At 37.3% G+C, this 21463-nt stretch overlaps 2 protein-coding genes across 5 annotated transcripts in view; one reads left to right on the forward strand and one right to left on the reverse strand.

Moving 5' to 3' along the window:
• Positions 1-21463, forward strand: part of CMSS1 (cms1 ribosomal small subunit homolog) — a 225595-nt gene that overhangs the window by 7123 nt on the left and 197009 nt on the right. The gene's annotated exons all lie outside the window — the stretch shown is intronic.
• The window catches only part of FILIP1L (filamin A interacting protein 1 like), a 189372-nt gene that overhangs the window by 4466 nt on the left and 163443 nt on the right, over positions 1-21463 (reverse strand). For all 3 annotated transcript variants that reach the window (XM_042031672.1, XM_042031673.1, XM_042031674.1), the window contains one exon: positions 12220-14956. In XM_042031672.1, the coding sequence (XP_041887606.1) occupies positions 12220-14956 (2737 nt within the window). The remainder of the gene's footprint in view (positions 1-12219; positions 14957-21463) is intronic.

Genomic DNA, 21463 nt, shown 5'->3' on the forward strand with positions numbered 1-21463 from the left:
AACAAGGATTAAACATCCACTACTCATCAGAAAACCTTTTTGAATCACAAGCATTTTTATATAGCTTTTTCAGTCAAGCTAAGGGTAAAAGAACGTCACTTAATTTTTTTTTTTTTTTAAACATAAAATGGAAATGATGTTCAAATGAGGACAATAGAAAACAGTGTTGGAATTCTGGTGACTTAAGTATGAATAAGAACGAGCTAGATCGAAATGGGTTTTGAGAAAACTTCCTAGTGGCTATAATGGTCTGCCTGGGCTGATTAAAAAAATAAAAATAATCACAAATCAAAAGCTTGCCATTTACCTGTAGATAATTGTGTATGACAGGGGTTTTCAATAGAATAAAGCTGAGCCAACATCAGATCATTGCATGTGCTCAGTGCAGAGGAATTTGGGGGAAGTTTGCATGTCACAGATGTGCTTACTGGATCATGAGTAAGGAAAAAAATCAACCTGGGCTTAATTGAAGTATGATAGCAAAGAGATAAAATAGTAACAATCTCCTAGAACAGTGTGGTTTGTTTAATGATGAGACCCATGTGGGAGGGAAAGATGTAGGTAAGTTTTTAACTTACTATTATAGATATGACCATTCTATATTGTGGTTTTAAAAAAAATTTGACAGTGGTCTCTAACAAAAGAATCTCATGAGGTCAGATCTTGTATGGACACTGTGGAAAAACAAGGAAAATTCTCAAGGTTAATTAGTGGCGAGTGGATAGGTAGCAGAGCAGTGAGCTAGTTTTTAATAGTATAGTGGAGATAGCATCTGAACCTCACAGACACCTCTGATACTCAACATACTCATAAACTGCATAGGAAGACTACTGAAATGATAATAATTGTATGTGGTATAACAGGGAGAGTAGTAGAAGCAAGAGCTGACAGTAATTCATGTTACTGAGTAAAAATGCATGTCAGTTCAGTGTTAATAATTGAAAAATAATATATTTAGGGAAAACTAGTTCACATACAGTAGTGACATTTATTGTCACTAAGAACATAGATCTTGGAATCCCTGTAAATTGTCCTCATTGCTCAGCAACTGGCAGTTGTCAAAAAGGTAACAGACAAGTTAGGAATTGCTAGGAAAAGAGTACAAGAAAAACCCCATCATTTTTTAGTGTGTGAATCAAAACCATACCTACATTGTGAATGTTTTACAGGGTTTTGTCCAAACAGCTCAATAAAGGGCATGCCAAAATGCAGAAAAGGTGGCAAAGACTATCAATTATGAAATGTCTTCTGAGTGAGGATCAATAACATACACTAAACCTGTTCAAGATTGGAAAATAGACTGTGGTGAGAAAAATAAACAACAACAGAAATGTAGTAGCATTACAGTGAATAGGGCAATTCTCTAGCATGCTTGGGAGGGCATCCACGAGGCGGATTGAAGGTATGTGAAAAGTGTTTTCCCTTGTCAATGAGCTGTGAAACTCACTGGGACAGGCAGTTTTTGAGGTAATGATATAACTTGGTTTCAAGAGAATTAATGCTGATTCAGGGCATCCATCAAGGACTGCTGAACACAAAGATGTGTGGAGATTCCAGCTGTGGATTGCCATAAGTTGCAGGCTGCCAGAGGCTCGATTTTCTACTCTCTGTGCCTGGTACTTAACATTCATAGGCATTTAACACTGGTCACTACCAAAGATGAGATATGGAGTCTGAGTGTCTAAAACTTCTTTCATGTTTTAATTTTTAAAATCAGCGTGTTTTGATTTGTAGTGCTTTTTTTTTTTTTTTAATGCCTTGAGAAAGGAAAGAGTTTGGCTTTGAAAGTGAGTACGGAAAAAGATGCGTTTTTCTTTCCTTGTGTCCCTTCAAGATTTTACCTCTGGGTGGCAGCGAAGTTCTCCTTTTGCACTGCACCCCAGTATTTTCACTTAAACTTGACTGAAGTTCTTTGTTAAATGCTGCATAAACAAAATTAACATGCATTTTCATGAGAGTCTGGAATTTTAGCATTCCTAATGTTAGTAGGAAAGGAAAAAAAAGAAAGAATCTCCCCTTTGCCCCCAAACCAAAAAGCATTTTGCTTCAATTACTAAACAGGCTGTGTTAAGAAAGGAATTGATGTTGGAGAGGATAGTTGTGTTACTGCTCTGTGGCTTTCCATCAGTACTGAGTTGGAAGAGTTTGCCTCTGACCATGTGGTATGGCCTGGTAGATGAGGCATAGTATTGAGAATAAAATGTTTGGGTGGGCTATTACTGGCAGTGCTGCTATCTGATATAATTGTAGAGATGATAGAAAATGTGTCAGTTTCCCAACTATAAAAAGAATTAGATTAGCCATCATTTGCTAAGGATTTTGAGGTGAATAGATAAAAATATTTATGTAAAGTCTTGCGTGCTAAAGTGAGATTGTATCTCTAAGAGTTGTGTTTGGTTGTTTGGTTTGGGGTTTTTTTGGAAAGTGTTCCAGTTCAGAGCTTCCTTAGGTTACAAATGTCTGGAGTTGATTGACCAGCCATGTTAGTACTTCAGGAAGAATTCGTAGGCCCAGATTTTTACAGGTTTTGTGCATCTGACTGGTATTCAGGCTCTAAGGTTTTATTGAATCAGTGAAAAGTTAGGTGTTGAAATATCCCTGTGCTCTGGCCTATAGTTTGCATCAGTTTCTAGTTCATTAAAACCACCATTGAAAATGTGGCCTTCTGAACCATCAGATTTCATTTCAGTCAAATTTGGTTTTGTGATTCAAAAAGATGCTGTATTTTGCAGTTCTGAATGACAATATTGAATACATCTACATTTTTATCGTTTAGTGCCTAGAGCTGCATTATAACTGGTGGACTTGTCAAGGTTGGATCTGCGTACAGAGTTTGTATTGCTCTCTTTAACTTGTGTCATGTTTGATTGTAGCCACAATAACTGAATTGCTCTAGCTCCTGGCATAGGCTCAAAATTAAGGATAACAGCTGTATTATGGGGCTTTTTTTTCTATACAAATAAACTATATCAGTGCTAAGTTTCTCTGCCAGGACAACTGAACTTGCTCTTCAATGATTGTACCAATCTAACTTATGATGAAGGCAAGGATTTCACCAACTGCCCATCTAGTTCTCTTCCTCCCCATACAGCACTTAAAAATTGGTGGTTTTCATCATTCCTGATATAAATTCTGGAGAGGAAAGACTGAATAACTTAAATTTACAGAAAACATTTATTGACACTTCGGAATTCAGTTACATGCATAGCTAGATCAAGGACTAAACTTTGTTTATTTTCTAGAACTTACGCTCAAAATTGTGAATCTCAGGTAAGAGTTGTAAACAGAACATTTTGGGTCAGTTGACTGGATCAGTGCTTAAGCTGCTGTAAGATGTATCCATAAAGAAGGAATGGCATTATGTGGGAATTGTCTGGAAAGCACTTGGGAGTAACCATATATAAAATTTTGCATTGGTTCAGTTGTATGTGTACTGGAAATCCTTGTGTAATACTCCTAGGTCCTTCCCTACTGCTTAGTGTAGAGTAATGTAAGCAGATACACTGGCTATAGCAGGCTTGTATCTTGGGATGTCTGGTTTGGTTTTTAGACAGACCTGAATGACTAAAAACCCCTAATATATAGATTTTGGTGGGCCTTTTCAATTTGATTTTTAACTAAGTATGGGAAATCTGTGTGCACACCATGAATTACTTCTCTTCAAGTGTATGCATCCTTTCTACCAGTTCATCTTCTTCAAGATGAATATTTTTAGTCTCCCTCGTTCTTTTTTGAATTCTCATTTGTGTTCTGAATTGGCTGGCTTTGTGTTCATCATTGCTGTTTAGGTATGTCTCCTTGAGTTGCTGTCTGTAGGCCACTTTTTATATCTGCTATCTTTCGAAGTCAGAGAAGAGAAAAAAGATATGTTTATTTTTCAAAAAGCAAGCTCAGCTGCCTTTCATGTTCTGGAGATCCCTTGTGAGTTCCCATTAATGCTCTTGAAACACCCCCAGAAACAAATATTGCCCAGGAGTGACCTATCTGAGTAGTTATGCAGTTTTCCTTTACTTGACGAGTCTACATAAGCATCAGCAAATAATTACTGCAACAGCAATGACAACTAACCCCAAAAACATTAAACTGGCCGCATATTTTAAATTAGATTATGTGGTACATCTGTCTCTAAGTACAACAGCACCATATTGGTTCAAGGCATTAAGCTTGGAAAATAGCCAAGTTTTTGTCAGTAGTGCTTATTTGGAGAAATAAACAATTAAAGCTAATTTTCAAGGCAAGCTATGATCTAAGAATCAAGAAAGCTGCATTTTAACTTCATTTTTAAAGTAACTTCTGAAGCAGACATTAATTGCCTGTGATAGGAATTGGCAGAAGAAAGGGTGTTAGAGTGAGAACTCTACACAGGGACTACGTTTGTTGTCTCTTAGCAAATGACAGTGGATACTTCAGGGATGGGGACAAACACTGGCACAGGTGATAATTGAGAAGTTTTCACACATTAGTGTCAAAATGCCCCTTCTAATTTCAGAAAGACAACAGAGAAAGCATGCTCTGAAATACCAGGATATATATTCCATACCCACCTTTTTTCTCTCCCATAGGGACAGAGGTGGCTTATTTATATGGGCGAGCTTTTAACACAATGCAATGCTTGCTTTCTGGGGAGTGGGATAAGGCAAGTGTGTGTGGAAGTGTCACGGAGAGAAAATATTTCTGTTTCTGTGCTGTTGAAGTAGTTCTCCTGCTTTTGGTCCTAATCCTTTCTTTTTCCTTCTGGAAGTAAGACGTGTGCTTTGCTTCCTGTTTGAACTTTATTCATTTAAATAGGGAGGAGCATGTAGTACTTATGCTGTAAGTTTTCTTATTTGTCTTTCTACATCATCGTAGCATTTGATCTAGGCGAAATAACTTCAGATAAAGTTTCTTTCTCACTGCTTAAATTTTTAGTTTAAGAAATTTGAGTATCACTTTCAGCTTTAGTGAAAGTGGCCAGGGGATGGCGCTGAAGATCCTTCACGCAGAAGCCCATGTATGTATGTGCATAAGCGTGCCTCTTGCCAGACTTAAGTTTGTTCCTGGATGATTGAATGCAGCCAGAATGAAAGCCAGGTCTGCAAGTGAGAACGAGTTAAGATTAAGTGATAAACTTGAATATTCCCTTTGGTCTCCAAGCCAGACAGCTTTGGCTGAAATTTCTGGTTAGGCATCCTCAACTGCACAGAGCATTCAGATACTTCCTTTTCTTTACTTTTCTTTCACTAGGTCTTGGCATTTGTTTTCTAGGACTCCAAAGTGAGAAGTCTCAGTTGCTCTGAATTCCCTTTTATGCAACACACGTGTGTGTGTGACTATACTGAGATGTGTGAGCAGGAGCAGTGTAAAATCCTTACTCTTACTAACACTGGTGAGACCTCAGCCAGGCTGGTGTATGGCTTGGCTCACTGCATTGTCACACCACTATAAACAGCTCAGCAGAGGGAAAATGACTCTCCAGTAATCTCTAGAGTCATAGTACTTGAGCTATTAAGTGGAAGAGCAATTAGGTTTGTTTAATCTGGAGAAAACAAAACTGAGATGTAATAATTGTCTTCTAGTATGTGTTGGAGAGAAAATAATTGTCAAAGTCCAGTGGGGGAGATAGGAAAGAGAATACTGGAGTACAATTTCAGCAACGTAGATTTAATTTAGAAATTAGCAAGATTCTTAATACAAGGGTATTTCAGCCCTGTTACATATTCCTGGGTAACTGTGAAGTTGTCACTGCAGGAGTTTTTTAGAACCATATGAACCAGGTTTTCATTTGGAAGGTTTTAAGTCAAGTTATAGTGAGGGAATAGGCTCAGAAATGTCCTGAGATCCTTTTTAAGCTCTGTTTTCTGCATCTTCTACTCTTCTGCTGATATTTGCCCTATTACAGTGCTCTTGATTTCAATAATACGGCATATTTGACAGAAAAATCTGTATTAATATTAGAAATCATTTCTATATATGTGACGCAATTTGCACTAATGTACTTAAATGTGTCACTGTGGTCTTATATCCTGAATGCCAAGTTTAAATCTACTTTCTGGTTGTGGGGAAAACAAGGGTTGGAGGCCGAAGTTGTATTTTTAGTTTCTAAAATTCTGTTATGTGCCTTACTTTTCTTAGGACGTGCCTTTGCTGGGAAGTGTGATGATAATATTTTAAACTTTTGATGACTTAAAGACTCATTTCTAGTAGATAATTGACAAGATGCAGGGAAGGGTAAGGTTATGTTGTGGGTTAACTCCCATAGGACGAGGCTACCTGGGGCTGGTTCATCAGCATCATCATGCAGCTGGAGTGAACAGTTGTTTGCTGTTAATCTTCCCTTTGCCCCTTAAAAGTCGAAGGGGTCTCAGGCACCTTGTTAGGGCACTTGGGGGTGCCTAGGAACAGAAGTGTGTGGCCTTTTTAGAATACTACACATGCTGCAATAGCAGTTGTGTCCCGCAGAGGGGAGTGCCAGCACTTAGATGTTCCTGCAGGCGCTGAAGTGTCAGTGCTGTTAGAATACAGCCTGGGTCAGACCAGCAGCCCACTTGGTTTAAAGCTGCACTGGCATTTGTTGAGTTAGATTCTTGGCAGTGGGGTATCATTCTGTACAGGTTGGGGGCAGGTAGGGATATTGGTGTTTGCGTATTTCTGTGGCAGTTTCTAAAGGTGTTTGAAGCTGCACTTATACCCACACACACCTTTTAACATGAAAATGTCTTCATTATCAATGTTGTCTGTTTGAAAGCTTTGAGTATGTTTTCCCTATGTTAGTCAATTTATATGGTGGAAAGGTTTACAGAGGTTCTGCATGGAAAAGAAAAAAGACCCTCTAGCTTTTACCGTTGTGACTTTTTTCTGTCTGTGAGCAGGCTGTTTTCCTCTTGGAAGGCCACATTAAAAGGTGTGTTAATCAGAGTCCTATTTTCAATATATATATTTTTTTCCTAATATATATAAAATGATAATTAAAATAAAAGGCTCTCTACCTTTTATCCAGCTAAGATTGATGTTTCTTCAGGATAAAACGACCTATAGTGGCTTGCATATGAGACAATCAAGGATAAGAAAATACAGATACTAATCACGTTAGAAACTGCCTTGCTTGGATTTTGCACAAGTCAATTCTCTCCCAAAAGAAATCCAGAATTATGTTAACGGGACTGATGAATGCTTGTTGTATATTTGAAGTGCTTTGTGATGTATTTGTATGCTAGATTGTATCTCTTCAGACGATATCGGTAGCATCAAAGGTGATGGGACCAGGACTTTGGCAGTGTTTGCACTATAAAATGCTCCTTTTTCCTTTTTGCTTGTCCGTTCAGTTATGCTGATGTAGCTCTTTTATAAAGCTGAGCTGTGAAATGGATCCTGTTTTGTTGAGGTTGTTTGTTTGGTTTTTGTTTTGGTTTTTTGAAAAGAGGATTTGTGGAGCATGGCTTTTTGTTTGTGGTTTGCTTTTGTTTTTTTAAATTCAGGTTAGTTTCTTGACCTGGTTCACAGTGCTGCCTTCTGGAACAGTGGTGGCAGCACAACTGAAAGGGCAATATTTTGTAATTTGGGTTGTGGTAGGGGCAAAAAAGGGGAGGGAGCTTCTTTGGCCCATCCCTGTTTGAAGACCCTGTGATGTCAGACCACTGCATGGCAAATGAAGAGATGTTGATTTAAAGAGGTCTTTCCACTTGTGCACAAAAAGTGTTTCTCAAGAGTACTTTGCTTTGTGGTCAGAAGAGAATTACATTTGGTTGGCAACTCTGGTATTTGAAGCTTTCTGGGTGCCCACAGTATGGTGGGTCACTGGCTAATGTGCTAGCTACAGCACAGAGAGAATTCAGCTTCATCTTGGGGCACTGGCTGCAGATCTGTGAAAACGCTTCATGCCGCTTAAGTTTTTATGATTTGTCTCTTTTTTTTGAGCAATTTCCCACTTACAGTACTTGGTGTTAATTTTAAAGCATTTTTATACACCCACTTGTGCTGTAGCTGTATTTGAACCGTAAGATCTTTCTCCCTTCTGTTTCTTGGTAACATAATGTTTTGGTAGTCTTTGCTTAAGCCTGGAGATTAGGCAGTTGTCAGTTTTTGTTTTGCCTGTCTCAATATCTGTTTCCTAGGGACAAAATCATCCTGCAGATGGTTACTCCATTTCCATCACCTAACCCTGCAGCATCCATTGAATCTTGTTGAGAAAATAGAGCTGTACAATTCTGCTCCTGATTATTTTTTCCCTAGTGTGGGGAGCACGCCTTCCTAAGCCTTGCATGAAATGCTTACATACAGACCTTTTTCTTATTACAGCCTTACATTCTGTCCCCAGACACCGTATTGGCTACAGTGCTTCAGATGAGGAAGATTAGCAGTCTGCTCCTGTAATTTTTGTTTTTTCTAGCTCTTAATTAGTGACTTGCAGGAGGTCTTTAAATAACTTGAAATACTACCTCATAGTTGATGGATGGGTGGTTTGGTCTCAGATGACCATTATCACTTTGTATTCTCTTCGTTTTGCTTTTCCTCCTTTTCCCTCCCTCCCCTCATCCATCCTCCCTGTAAGGACAAAAATTGCAAGTATTTCTTCCGAGATATTTAATCACATAAAGAGAATGGCTTAAAAATGCTGAGCACCAAAGTGTTTGTGCTGCCCTTGCTTGTGTCCATTGATCATTCACTGAAATAGACCCAAAAAGATGAAGGGAAGTGAGATGGTAACTGCTGTCATTTTTTAATCAGTTAATTCTCCCTTTCTTTTGCTGGGAACTAAACATAAAGGGGAAAAGGTAGATTTTTAAACCTTAGAGGAGATGCTTGTCAAGAGGTTTGGAAAAGAGAAGGATTGATATTATGATCTGCTGAAAACTGTTTTTACGCTGTCTTTCACAGTTTAATCCCTCTGATATATGCTTCTTACTATGTGACCTTATTTCCTTGTAACATTTAAATGAATCATTACATACCTGTCAGACTTTAGGCTTTTGAGCAACTGCTGAAAGCAAAAGTTTCTCAGCCTCCAAATTAACAGCAATACTTACCACTTAGAGTAGTTGAAGTTCCTAGAAAAGCTGCCTTACTTGTTGAATTTTAATATTATGCTTGCTGTTTTTGTTCAGAGTGCTTAATTGATGTGCAGATAAGTTATTTAAATTTCTCCTTGCCCTTCTGCTTTCTTATTGTCTGCCAAGGAAGTAGGTGGATATTCCCTCTCAGCAAAGTGGAAGTACTCTGAAATATGGAGTGGTGATCTGAACAATTCAGGGTTAATTTGTAAATCGATAATTTGATTCCTTAAGCTATGCTTTCTATTTGCTATTTTATGATAAAATTACAGCTAACTTTCTGTTTAAACAATTAAGTTTCAGCTCTCAGCAAATACATGCAGGTGTTTATTTTCTCAGCTTTGAAATTGATCTTGGGAATTCAAACAGAATGAACCTGTTTCATTGTGCAAATCTTACTTTCAGGCAAAAATAATTATTTGATTTTTTTTTTATCTGTTGGAATGACTGACAAAAATTTTGCTGTGACGTCAGTTAAATCTACACAGATGTTGCTTCATCAGTAGGGGAATGTAAGAATCCCTTAATCAAGGTGTGTTTTTTGGAAATGTAGCAATTTCGTTTCCAGGCAGTGCTGATGCTCCTTACTTTGGAGTTAATGGTCATGAGTGGCTGCTTCCTTGTCTTTTGTTAATTAGACAGTTACTGATAAATCATTATGAGTTTAAGACAGGGATTATACTTATAAATGGTTTGAACTGTCATCTAGGTTTTGTATTCCAGTCTTAGCTTTAAAGACTGAATGTCCTTATTTGTAATAGCTTGGTAATTGTCCAGAGGACTGTGTGTGATTATTGCTGTGTCCTCATTTGTGCTTTTCATTTATAAGATATTACAATAGATAGCCAGGTGGTTAATGATCAACGCACTTCTGTGTATTTTTGAAGGTAGATCTAAATTTTTTTTCTACAAGCTTTTTCAGTCTAACTGAAGAAAATATTAGTGCCTCTGGAGGACACATGTTAATCCTTTAATTTTTGGAGAATTTGGTGTCTGTTAGTATGCTGGCAAGTCGGTACTTCAGACACAGTTATTCAGTGCCATGCTTGTAATGTGTTCCTGCAGAGATCTTAGGTATGGCTCAGCAGGATATGCAGTATCCCAAAGAGCAGAAGTGCAGAGAATGTACTGATTTTTAATTTTGACTGAGCCCTGCAGTTAAAAATGTGCAACCTGAATGTAATTATGTAACTTGTTTGTATAATTAGCACGCTCTAAAATTTTTATAATCTTGTCTTGCCTGAGTGTTGGCTGCTGTCTTCATCAGTAACTTTTGCTGAAGTTGGTGTGAGTCAAAGTTTGCTTTGCAGAATAAGACTATGTACTCCTTCTGACCCAGGTCTTAGAGCTCACTTGTGCAGCCATGGAGATAGAGTGACCCAAAACAAGAAAGAAGGACCTCTTATGAAGCCTAGTAACTTCAGGTTACATAAGTTGGGGTTGTGAAGGTCCACATAGAACTTCTCTTTTTGAATTTGCCATTGCCCAATTGTAATACGTATGTTAATATCCATTTCAATCACACATATTATATAATTTAATATTTTTTCTTCCCATTGTTTACTGAGAAAAAGTGTATATGGGTGGTGGACTTTGCTTTTCAGTAGAAACTGTTCTAAAAGCAGTTATTATCTACAGTTATAAACATTTAGTTTCCTGTCAGTCAAAAGGACTTAAAATGATAGAAGTCCCCTTGTTATGTGAGATCATGGGCCAAAGTTCTTTGCTGAACTCGTTGCTAAGTTATACTGGAGAAATATTTTTTTTCTCTAGGGAATATAGGCAGAATAAAGATAAGGGTTTAGTGGGTAGGGACTTTCTGCTTACTTGCAAACTTCCTTGTTGATAAGGAGGTTGCCGTTTTAAATTTTTTTTTAAATAATATCACCCCCAAAAGCATTAAATTTATGGGCATTTTACTTTTTAGAATAAGAACAATTGTTACAATTTAGATTTGGAGTGTACAGCTTTTGCGAAAAAGAGAACTTTAAAAGTGCATTCCAGATCTTCTGGACTGATTTACATTATATGTGAAGCTGCTCCACCACCAGCAGTATTTTCTGGGAAATTAAAATTGACTGCTTGGCACATGTGTAAAGGACAGAATCGGTTACATTTCTGTCCTTTTCCTAGGCACAAACACTGTAATTGTCACTGAAATACCTTAACCTGCTTTGTCCATTCTGTATGGCACTCCTATTTATCCCAGACCCAGAGGCCTACATGTTTGGAGACTTGGTCTAGTAATGCTGCTTAATGCTGCTGCCAAGCTTTCTCTGTCTATGAAGTGAAAAACATGAAGGTATGCCATAGTTTGGTAATCTTGTTTCTTCCTCAGTGTACCTGTGTGATGTATACTGTTTGTCAAACTGATGGCTAGGAGCTTAGACAAAATTTGAGTATTGTATGTAAATCTGGTCTCCTAAATTATTGTTTAGAAATTTAAATGTTGCTGTTTATTGTTTTAGAGCGTACCTAAATGATGGCAGTTTTCCTGTTGTATTGGAAAAAACCCCTTGTTTGGGGAGAATTACTTTGTGATACAAGCTTCTGAACTCGGATCACTTACAAGCAAAGTTTGCAGGAAGGTTTAAAAAGAGTTTTAGCCAAACAGTTTTATACAATACATAATATTTTGTGTTTGTGTGTGATGTACTGATAATTACCTGAAATGAGAGGGCTAGAAGGAATTGGGAAATAGCAGGGAAGATAATGAATCAAGTCTTATCTGAAATTAGCAGGCAGTATTATGGCTTAATTCAAATTCTACCATACATGCAGAAAAATACAAACCACACATAACAAACAAAAAATATTCAGCAAGCAATGATGAAAATAATCAATTATTTACTGTTTTTTTGTAATGTTAAAATATTTTACCAAGGCAAGTTGCAGTCAAAAGTAATGTGAGTTATTTTGAAAATGGCAATACATAAAGATGCATTTATACAAGTGCAAGACTAAATATTTTACATAACTGTATTTCAGTGAGAAGATATACAGTAAGTGCACACTTGATAACACTAAGCAGGCAAAACTTAACGTTAGTTCCATATGCTGTTGTATAGTTCATGCACAGATCTTTCCCAAAGTAAAGAGGCTGTTCCAAATAATTCTTGCTGGGATGAAAAACAGGATGGGTTGCTGGTAAGGGTGTCAGCATGGATGGGGGTCAGTTATAGACATTACTTACTGTAATTTGTGATTGCCGTGGAAGAGGAGTGGCTGTTGGTGTGATAGTAATACTGCTGGTGATTTTATTGGTGGGCTTAGTGGGTAGGCCATTGGCTAGTGCTGGAGTTCTGTTGTCTTGCACTGCATTACAAGGGCTGATGGGCTTGGAATTGGTGAGAGCTTGGACGTAAGGACTTCCTAAATGAATGTGGATTTTGTTATCCTCAGTAGTTATTACACTCGATCCTGTACTGTTAGATCTCTGAAACTGCCATGATGACTGCCTGTCTGGGGATACTCTAAAAACAGCATGCTTGGCTCCCATTTCCAAAGGCTCCGAGGAGAGAGTTTGTTCCTGAGAGCTTGAGCCAGGTAAAGCCAAAGGGGACATTGTTCTTTCAGGAGTTAAAGAACCACACGATTCAGGAGTCTGAGATCTTGCAAAAGTAGTCATAGTAATAGGAGAAATTACATGCTCTGGGGTCATGTAACCTTCTCCTGCTTTTGATTTTACAGGTGTTAAGGAGGCATTTTGAATAATGGTTATTCTTTGCTTTGGAGTGCCACAGTTGGGTATAACTGCTGTGCTTGTGTAGGAGTGAGAGCTTTCAGTAGTAGGACTGGTTATTTCAAGGGTTGCTGTGTTCTGTCCATGGTCTGGAGTCACTTTTATGTGAAGGGGCTGGCCAGGTGTATGGCTTAGCACGAGATCTCCAGTCTGTGCACACTTTCCATTTTGCTTTGTGTGTATCTTTCCATTTTGAGGATGGCTCTCTTTGGACTTCATCCAAGGAATCCATAATTTTTTGTTTGCGGCATTTGCGGTGGATGAGTTGCTTTTGAAAGACACTGTTTGTTCCTCCTCATTGTCACTGTCTTCATAGAGCTGCCCATTGGTGACTGTTCGCTCTAAAGGCATGAGGGTTTTGTAATCGGGTGGCTCATTGTCTGCGGGATCTGTTTGGATTTCTTTAGAAAAAACTGGCACATCTGAAATTTTCTTTCCATTGAGACCGGGCCTGACGTTCTTGCTGAAGGATCTGTACCTCTCCAGTTCTTTCGTGAGGCTTTCCATTTCTCTTGCTAACTCCCTGTTTTTGTTTTCTTGCTGGAGGAGTTTCTTCTGTAAAACTGTGTGATCACCTCGCAGGTGACAGGTTAGGTCTTCTGTTGCCACATATTCATGAACTTTCTCTTTCAGTGCATCTACTTCTCTGGAAAGATGACTCGATTTAGCTTCCTCTTCTTTGAGTTTCTTAAAAAGGCGCTGCTCCTGATTGGACTCTGCCTTTTCTGTTAATTTATACCTTGCCAATGCTATTTTCACAGCCTCCAGCTCCTCTGATAGGAGCTTGGCTCTGTCCCGTTCACTGACATATTTTCGTTCTAGAGACTCAAATTCATCTTCAGTTCTCATAAGATCATCTTCTATGGACTTCATTTCTTTGAGCTTCTGCTTAAGCCTCTCAACTTCTTGGGAAAGCTCTTTGATTATGTTGTTTTCCTGCTGCAAGGAGGTGCTAGATTTAGTACTCTCCTTACGTTTATTTTTAAGAAATTCTTTTTCAACATCTTCCAGAGACTGAAGTCTTTTACTTAGAATATTCACTTTGGAAACAAGATCACTTCCTTTCTCCTCTTCTGCTTTGAGTTTGTTTTTCAGTTCATCTCTTTCTTTTGTAACACTGGACATTTTTTCCTCTGCATCAGATTTCGATTTCAGTGCCTTTTTACTCTCCTCCCTCAGCTTTTCCGTAACTGACATCACTTTATTTTGCTCCACCTGGAGCTGAGAAGTCACAGCTTGCAGCTTTTCTTCTGTTTGCTTTATTTTTTCACCCATAGTTTTTCTTTCATCCACAAGCATAACTGTTAGACTCTTCAGCTTTGTTAAATCTTCTTTAAGTGTAAACTCAGTTTTTTCTAACTTGCTTTCAATTGCTTCAAGCTCACCAACTCTAGCTTTTAAACCATCCAGCTCATGGGACAACTGCTTTGTTAACATTTTTTCTCTTTCTAGGTTGCATTTCAGGGAGTAACATTCCTGTTTACTCTTGTTGAAAGCATCTTCCAGTTTCTCCAGCTCCATAATTCTTTTATTAAGTTTATCAACTTCCCCTTTAAGGTTCTTGCTCTGTGATGCTTCTTTTTCTAACTTTCTATTAAGTTCTCTGCACTGATCTTCCATTTTTATGAGCTCTTCATCTTTTCCTTCCATCTCCAGCAGTCGTTTCCGTAGTTCTTCTACTTCAGTCATAAGAGTGGCGTTCCCACACTCTCCCTTATTTATCTTGTCCCTTAGGTCTTGCAGTTCTTCTTCAGCTTTTTGTAAAGATTTGTTGGTCTCTTCCAGCTCATCGATTTGTCGGCTGAGAGCAGTTAATTTTAGCCGGAGCTGGCGATTCTGACTGTCTTCATTGGTTAGTTTGGCCATCATTGCTTCTTGGTCTTGGGAAATCTTACTGCTCTGGGTGTGAAGTTCAGCTTCCAGCCTGCTGGATCTCTGTTTCTCTTCTTGAATTTTTGCTTCAGCAAAAGTCAGCTTTTCGTGTGCTTGTTCTGTAGAAGTGGTTAATTCTTGAATTTTTTTACTTTGCTGATTCAACTGCTCAGTGAGTCTTTGCTGTTCATCCACCACCATTAAAGCAAAGGATTTCAGTTTAGTTAACTCTTCTTTCAGTTTAGCTATTTTCTTGTTGTTTTCCTTTTCTTTTTTTGCCTGATACACTGTTTCTTGTTCAAGAAGCTTTTTCAATCTGTGGGAGGAAACAATATTGTATTTTGTAGCCATTTTAGTGGGCATTTAAAAACACACTTGAAATATGACATTTCTGCCAGATGTCCATGAACATCCACTTGTAACTACAAGCAGACCTCTCCTTATAGCATCATTTGAAAGTGCCCACTGGCCTTACTTTCTATTCAGAAGTTCTTTGTAGTGAACAATTCAGTATGATCATTTAGACTTAGCAACTTCAGTTATTGTGCATCTTTGATTACATTTTCAATTTTTGACAGGGATCAGTACAACAAAACTATTTTGGTATTCTGCACTGGAGCTGCATGTCTTTCAGCTCTTTGCTGAGGCTAGGTATGTGCATGCAAGCTTTGTTTGGCTTTTTGTGTGTGTTGGGCTTTTTTTCTTTTAAGAAATGTGATAATTATAATGCTTGAGAATTTAGGTCAGTGCAGCCCCCAAGGGCAGATGTAATTTACAGCATCATAATTCTCCTAACTTTTTTATTTATAAACCATCCTGATATTTTACGATCAAACCTTAAGGACATTTGAGTATGTGAAGGACATGTAGCCACAATGGACAGTTAGTCAGGCTGCCTAATGTGAATTCCTAAGCAGCACATCAGAGCAAAATTAGGTAAGTCTGTCCTTAGTGAAAGTGCAGGCCTTGTGACTTGGTATCAAACACACACACACACAAAAATGCAGTCAGCAGATAAACACATATTCAGGTTGTGCCTTTTGAACTTAACAAAGCCCAAATGTCTTAACATGTGTTAGGCCTGGATTAGCAGATGTGCCTAAGTGCAACGCTGCTTTTACATGATTCTTGAAGGTTTTCATGATGATTTTCCAAAATTAGTTTTACAAGTTGATGTTAATATTCAGTCTTTATTGGGATGCAACATACTTAATTTGCAAGAGACTTGGGATAAGGCTGTGTGTTTGTTTATGTAAGATCCTAACAAACCTCCAAATAACTTCTTAGGTTCTTTTGAGACTTTTCTTTGTCCAAGGAGATGCTTGTAGAGTTGGTCTAAAGTATGATTAGGCTTGGCCAGCACATATGCCTCCTTTCAATTACATTTTTCCTACAGCCAAGATAAGTATATCCTGGTATTAAACAAAAATCTGAAAAGCCTAGGTTGAAGTACTAAAATATTAGAATTTGTATGTTGTTCATATGTATGGTACAGACTCAGTTGTGTAGATCATGTGAAGGAAATGACTTGGTTATCAAGGCTGTACATGTAGAAAATGGCTGTTTAAGCACCCATTAAACTTTACTTTTTTCCCCCTCTGAAATATGATGACAACTGTCTGGAAGCTGCTGCTGAAACTTAGGATTCCTGTTCCACATTTGTCTATGGTCACTATTGTGATGCCCTTGTCCAAGTGATGAGTCTTTACAGCTTCCCACTGACAAGTTCCTGTTGCAGCCTTCCATTTAGTTCAGGAAGAGTTTAGATAACAGCCTCCTTTGCACAGCTTTTAATTAGCTGTTGACTGACTGAAGGCATATTCCTGGGCAGTAGGCTGCCTCAGCAGCATCCCCTTTGGAAGCATTGTAGTTTCCAGCACCGCGAGAGAAAGTCCTTGCCATTCTCAACTGTCCACCAGACTCGTCTGATTTAATGGTGATGTTGTATAGAAATCCATGACAATAAAATTTTCTTATAACATCTTCATAGTTCCTACTGTTTCTATTTTACTGCCTAAGTTGCACTATGTTGAATGTAATGAAATGCTTTGTATGAAAAATTAACAGAATGGGAAGTAGCCATAAACATCAAAGACTTGAAGCAGTCACAAATTGTTTACAACAGTCAATTAACATGATGGGGAAAACAGATATGAAAATGTAGAAAATGGAGGGGGAGAGGTTTGTGAAATGAGTTTGAAGGAATGCTGCTGGTTGACAGAACAAATAAATGGGGGGAGGACTCTACCATCTCAAAGGCAGCTTTTTACTGTGTTCATGGTATATAAACTTTTGTCCACTTTTCAGTGCTACTTTCAGTTCTAATTCTTTTTAGTGTAAAAATCTTTTTTCCCTCCCCACCCTTGTCTCTAAATGCTTTAGTAGTGAAGTTCAATTGATGATTTACCGTTGCCATAGCTATAAAACCATAACAGAAGCACAACTAACAATTTCATTTGGAATGAACTCAGGTTTTGTGTGTTCATGAAGTTAAGACATATTAATATAGTTACTTAGACTTACTAGCATTTGATTTATTTTAGTTTTCTTCACCGTAATTTATTTTTGTAAGGCAAATTTAGCTGTGGTCATTAATACCTTAGGTAATCAGTGTCTTACCCAACACTTCCATGTTAGCTAGTTGATACCTCTCTGGCCAAGTGAAACTGTAATGATCCAGCAACTCATGCCCCTTAAGTTGCTTTGGAAAGAAGCTCTTAGGCCAAATAGTAACAAACAATTGCAATTTTCACAGATATGCTGTATAAATATTTTGTGATGCAAGTAAGATAATTGTGCATAAATAATAAATAAAATAAGTTGGCAATCAAGTCAAGTCTGATCAAGTCTGTGTTGCATGGGCTATTTGAACAAAAGTCCCTATTTTACTGGTACTTGGATTGTTGTATAAGGATTTTCAAGAGAGTCTGTTTCTTTGGTCATGCCAAAAGACTTTGTGTAATTAGAAATGATTCCTTCATTCAAAAGATAAAACACAGTTTTAAGATTCAGACAGACTCATAAGCAAATATTTGTAATGACTGAGAACTATTTTGTTTTTTAAAAATATTTCTATAAAATCACTTGACTGAAGTTAAGAGCATAGCACAGCAAGTGGGAGTTAAAGGATTTTAATGTGTTTCCAGAAAGAAAAAAGGGATGTATTAAGCATGGTATATTTTTTGATACTGTGTCATTATGTTTTTTCACACGCTTTTGATAACTGTATGTTTAGTCGTATATTCCTATATAGAAAATACCCTTAACAGTGCTGAATAGATGGTGATTTCTTGGATAGAGTAAAAATTGATATTGTAAGAAGTCAGCTGGGAGTCTGTTAATATTTGCAGATTTTCCTTGGCTGCTGAGTTCCTGTTTCATGGTTCAGTAGGTCACAGTGACTATGTCTGCACATATGCACTTAGGAATGGAAGAGAACCCTAAAATGTTTGGGGGTTTTGGTGTTATTTATTTGTTTGCTAATTAATTTAAATTAATTAGCTTAATTTTGGTCAGCTTTTTTTTTGGAACCTGACTTCTGCAGGTCAATTCTTGGTTATGTATTTTATTCGAATTAAGAAGTCAGCTGGCTTAATTGAAGAAGTGCTTTAACTGATAATAGCATTTAGTGACTTTAGTGACAGGGTAAACATACTTTGTGTTAACTTCATCCAAAATATTGTCTGCCTGAAGAACAGTACCCGGAGTATTTGACAGAGCAATTTCACTGAAAATATGCAAACGTCAAAAAAGTTAGCTTAAATAAATAATAATTTTAAAAAAAGAACAGATGCTCCCCTATCCAGTAAAATATTTTTATTCTTTTCATTGCCAGCTGAATTTCATGATCATGTAATTTTGTATTAGGCAAAGGTAGGTGTATCATTTAGACAAAGCTTTCACACAACTTTAAGCAGCTGACTTCACAGGACTACAACAACCCTTTCTGAATTGCAGCCAGCAAAAACAGACATTGGAAATTGTTTTTATGAACATGACTGATAGGTAGTTAAACAGAGTCAGGGCAGTGTCTTATTACTTTTTCTTGGGAGCTTCTGTTATAAATTATTGCTTTATTGTGGCTTAAAATTGTACTTATTTGCAATACCAGTTAATTGCTCCTTTATTTCCTGGAAGAAACTGTATTTCTCAGCTTTCCTCTGTTCATGGTAGCTGTTTCCCTCAGTATGCAGGCTACAGTTTCTTGGTATTAATGCCGTGCATTCAATTGTGTTGTCTTGTTTTCCTCATTTTTTCCAAGTGCATATAGCTTCAGCTACACTACATTTTATTTGGCAACATGACTGTATTCTCTACCAGGTGTGGGGACTCCCATAACAGTTCACTGTCCTGGTGTCATGTCATAACATTTTGTCTTTAAGAGGGACTTTCCATTTTCCTGGGGTGACCTCTCTTACATGGATATTGTCTAATTTATGTTTTTACAGGATTCTAAGGGGGCAACTTTTTCTTTGAGTTCCACAGAAACCAACGAAAGTATGGGAGACTGAGACTGCAACACTCTTGTACTTTAATTTTTTTTATTTTGTTCTGGAATGAATCATTATTCTTTGAATAATAAGAATAAAAATGATGCTTGTTTGTTTGTTTAAGCAATGGTGTAGTGGTAATTTTAGAAAAGGCTGTCTTCTAAGGATGCAAGTGAAATAGATGATGGCTTGTAAAGCTCAGCTTTTGTCTTTCCTCTCACTGAAGTGCTGTGGAGTTTTTAATGTATATATTGTCAGTATCTGTATCAGACCATTCTGCAGAAATGACTGTGGTTTTTAATTTCCATGATTTTTTCTTTTTAATCATGAAGATATATATTTTTAACAAGGTCATGCTCTTCACCCTTCCACAGATGAAAGACGTGGCTTACAAGAGGTTCTACAGATTATTACACAAGGGAGACTTGCTTCCAAGGCTTTTGGACATATGCTTGAATTTCCCTGGTACAAAGCAAATACAAGCTTTAAGCTGAAAGCTTTTAAATGTGGATGAAGTCATGCCTCTTCCTTTGAGGCACTCTTCCCAGTTAGCAATAAGACATGGTCTGGCCTTTAATAAGAGAGGAAACATGCTTCATCATTTCTGGTAAATCTTACAAGTTGTTGTAATTTTTTGACACCAATGCAGTTAAATATTTATTTTTGTAAGAAAGCCAGTCTGTGCCTTCCACAGTTCATTGAAACAAAATTTGGGTTTGTTAAAGTATTTCTGGTCTTGGGGTGGCTATGCATTTTTAAAATTTTTTCTTTTCCTTTGCCTACAGTTCTATTTATTGATGTGCAGTTTTTATGAAGACATATAAAAAAAGCTTTTTTTATGGCTCTCTATTACCTTTATTAATGCTTCTTTTTCCCCTGTCATAAAGAAAGTCAAAAGCCTTTGAAATTACAGCAGCAACAGCATACCATAGCTGTTGTGTAATCTGCTGGCTTTATCTGAATCAGTCAGCACTTCCCAACAGAATGTGAATACTTATTTTAAAATTTGTTTTCCATTACATTAATTTGCATCTGTAAATTTCAAAGAATTAGTTTATGCTAGGATGCAAACCTCCACAAAGGGTGTCTCGACTGCAAGAGAATGTGTAAGGCAAATTTCCCAATAAGGAAATTTATTTTATAAAATGAGAACTTTTAATGAGAGGGGTGTGAATTCTTATTACTCCATAGACTGTCACAAAGTAATTACAGTTTTATCTGATGCTTAAAATGCTGACTTGCTTTACAGGTCTTAATAAAAGTCATAGAAGATGAATGGTATTGCCAGTTCTGGGTTAACGGGCAAAATTTCACATGGATAACCAGATGTATTTAGCTGTGATGCTGAGTACACATATGCAGATAGTATATGCTTTTAAAAATCAATTCTTCTGGAACACTAAGGTTTGTGACCATGATTTCACAACTAGTAAGCTGATGAAAATTCTTACTGGTGATATAGGGATATTTGCACTCATAAATGTTATGAAATCCTGCGTAAATTTGGTGACAGTAAATGGTGTGAGAAACTTTTAGCAAATTTATATTGGGCAATTTAAGATTTAAGACTGGATTAACTTCCAGTTTGAGTAATTTTGCTTCAGCACTAAAATTCAGTTTTATTATGAAATGTCAGTTTAAGAAAAAAATTTTCTATCTTGAATTACATTCTTTCTGTATCTAGATGTTCTTGGAAGTCACCTATCAAAACATCAGTCTTGTGTAAAAAGCATTAATGCTTTCTGTGGCAGTAAAGATTTGAATGTCAATGTGGTAATTACTAATTCTGATGTTCATTTCTAATCTTATAATGGCAGCCATCTGCAGAGCCTGAGATTATGATAGGGAGGTGGGAGTGGGATTTTCAGGTGGGAGTGAAGAAGATGCTGTCCTATTAAATTGTTGGCAGGTTTTTGATTTTGTTTGTTTTTTGACTTGACTGCTTATCCTTTTAAATTTTAAATTAACACGAACCTGAGAAGATCACAATATTAATGAGCTTTACTTGAAGTTAGCCTTAAAAACTCTGAGTCCCAGCGTTCAGCTTATTAGAAAACATGGCACAATGAATTGTGAGCTGGACTCTGATGTATCACCGCTTTTGAGATGCCCTCTGCTTTCTTCTCCCCTCTTTCTAGATTTAACAGCTATTTCAGGTATTCTTTGAAGGTACCTATTACTGTTGGCATTTCAATGCCATATGATTGTGAATGCAGCATGACTTAATTCTCTTCTGTTCTGAATCTAAATACCTCAATAAGGTAACCAGCTCATGGGAATAGCACTTGGATTTTGTTAGTTAGTAACTCAGGATTTCTTTTTTTTTATGTTAC

This window comes from Corvus kubaryi, unplaced genomic scaffold (genome assembly GCF_017639235.1).
Source record: "Corvus kubaryi isolate FWS band 111438036 unplaced genomic scaffold, C.kubaryi_AGA036_p1.0 37341, whole genome shotgun sequence".
Lineage (NCBI taxonomy): Eukaryota > Metazoa > Chordata > Aves > Passeriformes > Corvidae > Corvus > Corvus kubaryi.